This window comes from Hippocampus comes, unplaced genomic scaffold, assembly GCF_001891065.2.
Source record: "Hippocampus comes isolate QL1 unplaced genomic scaffold, H_comes_QL1_v1.1 scaffold57, whole genome shotgun sequence".
Taxonomy (NCBI): Eukaryota; Metazoa; Chordata; class Actinopteri; order Syngnathiformes; family Syngnathidae; genus Hippocampus; species Hippocampus comes.
In genome coordinates, this window is record NW_017805039.1 from 197,046 (window position 1) to 203,903 (window position 6,858).

The 6,858-nt window shown below is 42.5% G+C and overlaps 1 protein-coding gene across 1 annotated transcript; it reads left to right on the forward strand.

Moving 5' to 3' along the window:
- Positions 1-5: 5 nt before the first annotated feature.
- LOC109512334 (uncharacterized protein CXorf57-like) lies at positions 6-6,858 on the forward strand (the record flags this gene model as incomplete). The annotated part of the gene is made up of 15 exons (XM_019863956.1): positions 6-510; positions 1,531-1,673; positions 2,139-2,331; positions 2,613-2,721; positions 2,874-2,974; positions 3,195-3,314; positions 3,402-3,497; positions 3,586-3,753; positions 4,610-4,767; positions 4,840-4,955; positions 5,408-5,449; positions 5,528-5,619; positions 5,699-5,935; positions 6,373-6,558; positions 6,632-6,858. Coding segments are annotated over 15 exons (2,403 nt in total), but the record flags the coding sequence as incomplete, so codon positions are not given.

The following is a 6,858-nucleotide window of genomic DNA, read 5'->3' on the forward strand; positions in this document are numbered from 1 at the left end:
GCCAAAATAGTAAACTAAATGTGGAGGAAGAGGAGGCGGCGTGTGTCGCTGTCATCGCACTTCAGCGCTACTTGTGCGACCCAAGTGAAGGACAGCCGTGTGAGAGCTACAGCTACGACGTGACTGTCACCGACGGAGTGTGGCGTGCCAAATGCTACCTTCACCCAAGTTTAAATCACTTGGTTCACACCAATAGCCTTAGAACAGGCTCAGACATCATCATCGCGCAGTGCTCGTTCGTTTATAACGAGCGGAGACTGGGTCACGGCTACATCAGCATCGAAAAATTAAGGTGCAGCTCGGGTGAATCCTCGCTGCTGTCTCACATTCGGGATGTGAGGACACTGCCTGTTCTGGTCAAAAGCGGCATGGAGAGGAGCACCTTACTCCAAAGCGACGTACCCCTTGAGCTGAACCGCAAACACTACTTGTCTCTGTGGAACAATGAGTATCCAGAGGGGGACGTGTGGACCTCGGCGCCTCCCTCGTCGCGTGATCCAGTGCTGGACGGTGAGATGCTGCGTTCTCTGTCATGCTGCTTTCACACCCGCATGCAGGGGCGCAGCCATCATATCAGAAGTGGGGCAGATGCAAATTGTTCAGGAGTATGACTTAATGAGTAAAAGGTCACCGTCTTGCACTGAAACGCTCCTTTCTGTTTTGGCCGAAAAGGAGCATAAAATACCAAATTGTAAAACCCTAAATAAGTCCAATGGCAACACTGAACATAACAATTCTGTAAAAAATAAAATTCTTGTATGTAGCCTTATTGGACAAAAATGGAAAGTAAAAAGGTTTTGTACAATTCAAAATATATTTTTAAAACTCCTCTGATTTCAGACTCTCAAATGTGAATACTGTACTTTCTGATTTGAAAGCAAGCATTATATATTTATCAATTTTCTTACACTTGTCCTATATAGCCTGTTAAGTCCATAATTTCGTTGCATGAATGTGTAATGACAATAAAGCGATCCAATCCAATCCAATCCAATATAGACCCTTTAGGGCTTCACTACTGAATACATTTATAATCAATTATTCTATATATTATTCCATCAAATAATCTGATGCAATTTCATTTTGCATCAAAGTGTAAAGAACATTTTCCCAATTTCTTTTTATTAATCAATTGTTTATTTGGTATTGAAAAAAAACTAAACTATTAAGCAATATCACACGAGAGGGACTGATGTTGCACTCTCCAAACTTTTCGAAACTGCTCTTCAATTGTACTGTAGTTTTTTGTTTTTGTTTTTTTGTCTCTTGCAGGAGGCTTTGCTTGTTTTTTCAGCATACTTCTGTTTGTCTCATCTGTTGTTTGTGTTATTGGCATTCAATGGTGGCTCAGAAAAATGTTCAAAGGGAACTGAATTGCTTTCATGGGTGTAAAAGGGGGTGTGTGTGTGGAGGGGCAGAAGGGTGAGATCCAGAAAATTATACTGGTATGTTCCCCTTGACTTCCCCACCTAAACAACACCACTGCCTGCAGATTGTATTAATGACCTCCAATGTCCTATTGCCCACCAGTGAACAGGATCTCTCTTATAAATAACCTGGAGTCAGCATTTAGGAGCACATGCAAACCCCTCCCTCTTCTGGTGAAGATATTACAGAAATCCAGATTGAGATATTATGGCAAGATCGGATCCAAGATTGATTTCCCCTACCAGGTGAGTTTAAGCCCACAGCAGTGGTTCACAAACTGAGGTCCCCGACTCCCCAGCGGTCAATAAAAAAACTTTTTTGTCCTATCAAAACTAAAATCGCTGAGTTGACAACACTGACTTTGCTTTGGTAAACCAGCTCCTCCTGATAAGATGCCATGTTGTTAGTGGAAGCTGTCCAAGTGAAGTAGCAACAATGGTTAAATATTGAATTCTATTTCCTTTAGTTAAGTTCATTTATATTGACCAGGTCATGAATAAGTAGGCTGAAATGTTTAAAAAGGGAGAAATCATATGGTATTTAGTGTTGCACATGGTAGCTACTTAGGTTTAACTGGTGTTGGATGATGAAGGGGCCCTTGGAAATATTTCTCTCCCGTAGGGGGCTCTGGGCCCAAAATGTTTGAGAACACATCACCTCCGCTGTAATCCATTTGAATACCACCTGACCTTTACTTAATTTTCTTCTAGGCATACTTTGAAGTTGCAGACCAGAGCGGCATCATGTCTCTTGTGCTTTGGAATGAGCTCTGTCCACAGTTTTACAACTCGCTCAATGTTGGAACGGTGTTGTACATCCAGAATTATGCTCTTAAGCAGAGTTATTCAAATCGTTCACGCCCACAAATGGACCATTATGGAATCAAGATGTTCACCTCAATTGGTATGTGTTCCATCACACTTAAACTTGGTAACAGTTGTTTTCAACCGTGTATATGACTTTAATTTGACTTTTGGACCAGTGGTGGTGTGCTAATAATCAATCATTAAGAATGTTGTTGATTAATTGAATCTTGACTCGAGGAAAAACGGAGTGCACTGCTTGTGTGCACCCAGCAGAAGTAATTCAATGAGCGCTATTGGTGTGGACCAGGCAATAATAATAGAAACGCCATTGTGCAGATGCTGGGATGTGTGATTTCACTTCGAACTTTTATGTCTCAGAAATCTGCCTGAACGCTCGCAACCCAACTTCAATTATCACAGTGGTGCCACCGAAGAATGTTCAGCCTCAGTGGTCGTTGCCTGATGTGTCCTACCGCTTTGCCACAAGGTGATTTCACCTCAAATCAGTTGGTTGTCTGTACTTTGTACTTGAGACCTACACATGCTTTTTGGGGGTTTGTGCAAATGCAAAAATGCTTTTTTTCCCCCTCAGCATTTGTGTTGTTAGCCATGATTAATTTAAGATTTCCGTTGTTCCAGATCAGATGTTGAAACGTTTCCCAACAACTCTGTGTGTGACATCATCGGTTTGGTGACATTTGTTGGTCGTGTTGAAAGAGTAAAAAGGAAAGGCAACACAGGTGAGAGCTGTCAAACCTACCAGAAACACTTGATCAACACTTGAATTCATACCTAAGTTGGAATCTCTTACTAACTGTGCTGGCACAGTAATAAAGTCATAGTCACTGAGAAACCGTTGATCTCCTCAAAACCTTGTGTGTCAGGACCATTGCAAACCAAGGATCCCGTGGAGTTTGATAGCTGTGGTGTTTGATTTACCTTTTTTTGCTTTTATTGCAGGCCCCGAGAAGTACTGGTCTTTCCGCTGGGTCCACGCAGTGGATGGCACATCGGAGCATCCTTTTGTCCTAGAATTGTTTTCCTCCTCCCAGCCAGAAATCTTTGGCAATATATGGCCAAGTATGACGCCTCATATGTTCCCTCTGTTGAAGTCTAGAGCAAATCATCTCAGTTTGTGAAAAAAAAAAAATCTTCTCTCTCCCTAAGTGACTTACCTAGTCTGCACTCAGATGCGAGTGTGTCAAGTGGAAGGATCCTTGCCTTACCTCACCAGTAGCTGCGAGACAGAGATGTTCATTACAGGTTGGCACCATTCAGATCTTAAATCTCATCTGTCTGTAGTTAAAGGGACGACGAGTTGTTCAGTGTGGTTTGCAATTTGCCGTAACAGGTTACCACAAGGGTCAACCATACAAGAATGACCCCACAGTGCAGAACCTCATCCAGCGGAACAAGACTCTGAAGGACAACGTGGTCCTTCAGAAGGCGTATATTGGTGGCCATTATTGCTACCCTCATGCCCCGTGCACATTCACCCAGCCGGTGGGAGAGACCTCAGGTGAAGTTACTGTTTTATTTATATCACTTTTTTTCCCAAAATAAAAAAGAAATCATTTTCATTGTGTGAATGAAGAGCAGCGATGATGTTACATCATTAAAAAATATTTTTCATTCCTTAATCTCCCAACATTCACTGGATTAACATTCTAATAACTACAGTCAAAAGTGAAAATACCAGAGGCCTCATTTTTAAGTCAATGTAATTACCCTAACTGTCGGGTGCGCTGGAGGAAGGGAGCAGTAGGAGGGGTACACCCTGAATTGGTTGCCAGCCAATCGCAGGGCACACATAGATGGACAACCATTCGCGCTCACACTCAAAACTAGGGAGAATTTAAAGTGTTCCATTTACTTGCCATGAATGTTTCCGTCATGTGGGAGGAAACTGAAGTTCCCAGAGAAAACCCACACAGGCACAGGGAGAAGTTGCAAACCCTACACAGGAAGGCCGGCGCTGAAATCAAATACTGCACCCCTGCACTGTGAGGCGGATGTGCTAACCAGTTATTCACCCTGCCGCCCTCATTTTACAACACTAAAGTCATATTAATTAAAAACATCATTTCCAATTATTAGAGGAAAACGTTGCAAAAATTACAAGACTAGTCATAATTTTGTGAGCATAAACATTAGCTGCAACGATGAAGATTGAAGGAGAGCCAAATTGTGTGGTTTAATTGTGAAATGATTAACTGGTTCTCATTCAGATAACATTTAGAACAGATAACATTTGCAATAAACCCAAGCTTGCAGCGTTTGCAAAATGATGAATATGCTTCACCAATGTCTTCATGCATTATTAATTTGGTGGTTGCCCATTGTGACTTTTGTAATATTAAATGTTCATGCGACAGATCAAGTTCCGCTTGTCGCTGCTTCTGACTTGAAAAAGGAGTTGGAGACCCTGCAATATAGAGAACATAAAAAGCTTGCCATTCAAGGTCAGATCACGACGGTCAGATATGTGGAAAAGTCCAGCGTGTCTGAGCCACAAGGCCTAGGGGCGAAGGAGGTATGATACATTACTTAATATCGCCCTATAGCATTGTGATTTTTATTGACGAGAGAAATATGTTTCCTGCAGGTGCCAGGTGTGTCCACAGGGGACCAAGATGTGTGCAATGCATCTTTGTCAGTCAACTCTGCGTCGGCCTCATCTGAACAAACACCTGTGAAAAGGAAAAGGACGATAAAGACAAGGTTTGATATTTGGATGAAGAGTGGAACTTAATTTGTTGAGAGACGTGAAGCAATTCCCCCTTCTAAGCCCCAATCAAAGTGAATGGAAATTGATTTAATCAGCCTGCCTGCACCGCAGCCTTTTGGCTATTTTTCCAGTTGCAGAACCTGCACCGCCAGAGCTTACAGTACGCCAACCAGAAGCACGACACTTTCCAGGGCTTCCTACCAATGTGATCACAATACAATCACTCTTTTTATTAGGAATTTTGGGGGTTCACATTTTTTGTTTTGTGTTATTTTCCAATGTATTTCAATGGCCATAATTAAAAAACAAACAAACAAAATTGAATTTGAATTGAACTACTGTATGAAATACATTTTCCACAATTTTCTAGTTTGATCTGCACCCGTGGATGTGAACAATTTTGGACAAAGTATTCATTTAATTAAGGTAACATTTATTTTTCCAGAAATACAGAGCAGAGTTCAGCGAGCAGCGTGCCGGCAAAACGGTAAGAGTGATGTTAATATTGTTGATAGCGTAAGCTATGCACTTCAACCATGCTCAGTTTAGTTGTCTGCTTCTACAGAGGAGCCAGAAATACAGAAGTTGAAAGAGAGCCGCAGGAGAATGAGGGAGATCCGGGAACGCTTGAACAGAGTCCGCAACCCCAAAATGAAGGTTGAATTGTGAAATGTGTATCTAATTTATCATGATACACAGACTTTGATCTGTTCCAACATGGGCTTGTTCCCACCAGGCCTCAATCTGCTATCCTGGGAGAGCTGCGGGTGGTCAAGGCAATGTCAGGAACTGTCTGTGCATTTGCATCACGGGACTCTTCATCAGGACAGCATTTCTCGAAGGTTCACCTTAGAAGAGAAGAATGCCCTCCTTCGGTGGAGCAACCTTCATCCCATGCGCTGGACACCAGAGCAGTCAGCAGACACACTCCCAACCACTGTTTGCGCGGGATACTATCAGGTTACCATACTTGGTAAGACGATTAAGTTTCGAATTTTCAGATGTAGGATGCATTCTGATGTGATGTTAAATGTTCATAAACACGACACCATTTAAAATGCAGGCACTAATGATTATTATTCAATGCCTGAATGAAACAAGGCAGCAGGGTGGCGTGTTCGTTTGCATGTATGCCTCAATGTCGGCAGTTAGAAAATGAATGGACAATTGTGAAGGAAAACTTTGTGAAATTCTCTCAAGGGGGAAATACTCAATAGCGACCTCAATTGGGCAGGTGCAATTTCTTCCAAATTATTTCAAACCAGAAGAACTGACCTTTTGTCGGGCCTGGTCGGGTCATCAGTGAGTCACCAGGTAATACTGGACTTAATGAAAAGCAACTTCCATTTTAATGTATGTTTTGCTTGAGTTATATGCTTGACCTTTATTTTTAAAAATGTGTTTTGACAGGCATAAACAAGCAAATAGCTGTCGACGCAGTATTTTTACCCATTGAGCGTTCCGGTGAGCACAGAGCCGTCGGACTTCCTCCGGGTCGTCATGATGACACGATGCTGTCTTGTCTCTCCTCTGGTTTCGTCTGCCCTCTGAGCGGTGTCCCCTCGAGCCGCAGTGAAGTGGCACACTACAGACCAGGTAAAATTCACCCCGTTGCCACCACTGCAGAGTTATTTAGCATCACAATGACACCTCATATTTGGTCTCCCAGAGGACATCATGGCCACTGCCAGCGAGCTGGAAGACACGCATTTGGTGTGTGTCTTGGACATTTGTCACCTTGGTGGAGAGGAGGTGGAGGTACTGATTAGCAAAGTATACAAAGTGACTGAAGTTTCTGTTAAGTAGCAATTTAAAAAGAGAGACTATTCCAAAGGTACCTACCAATATTTTCCTTATACATTAATGATGTCTCGCATGCACACACACACACACACA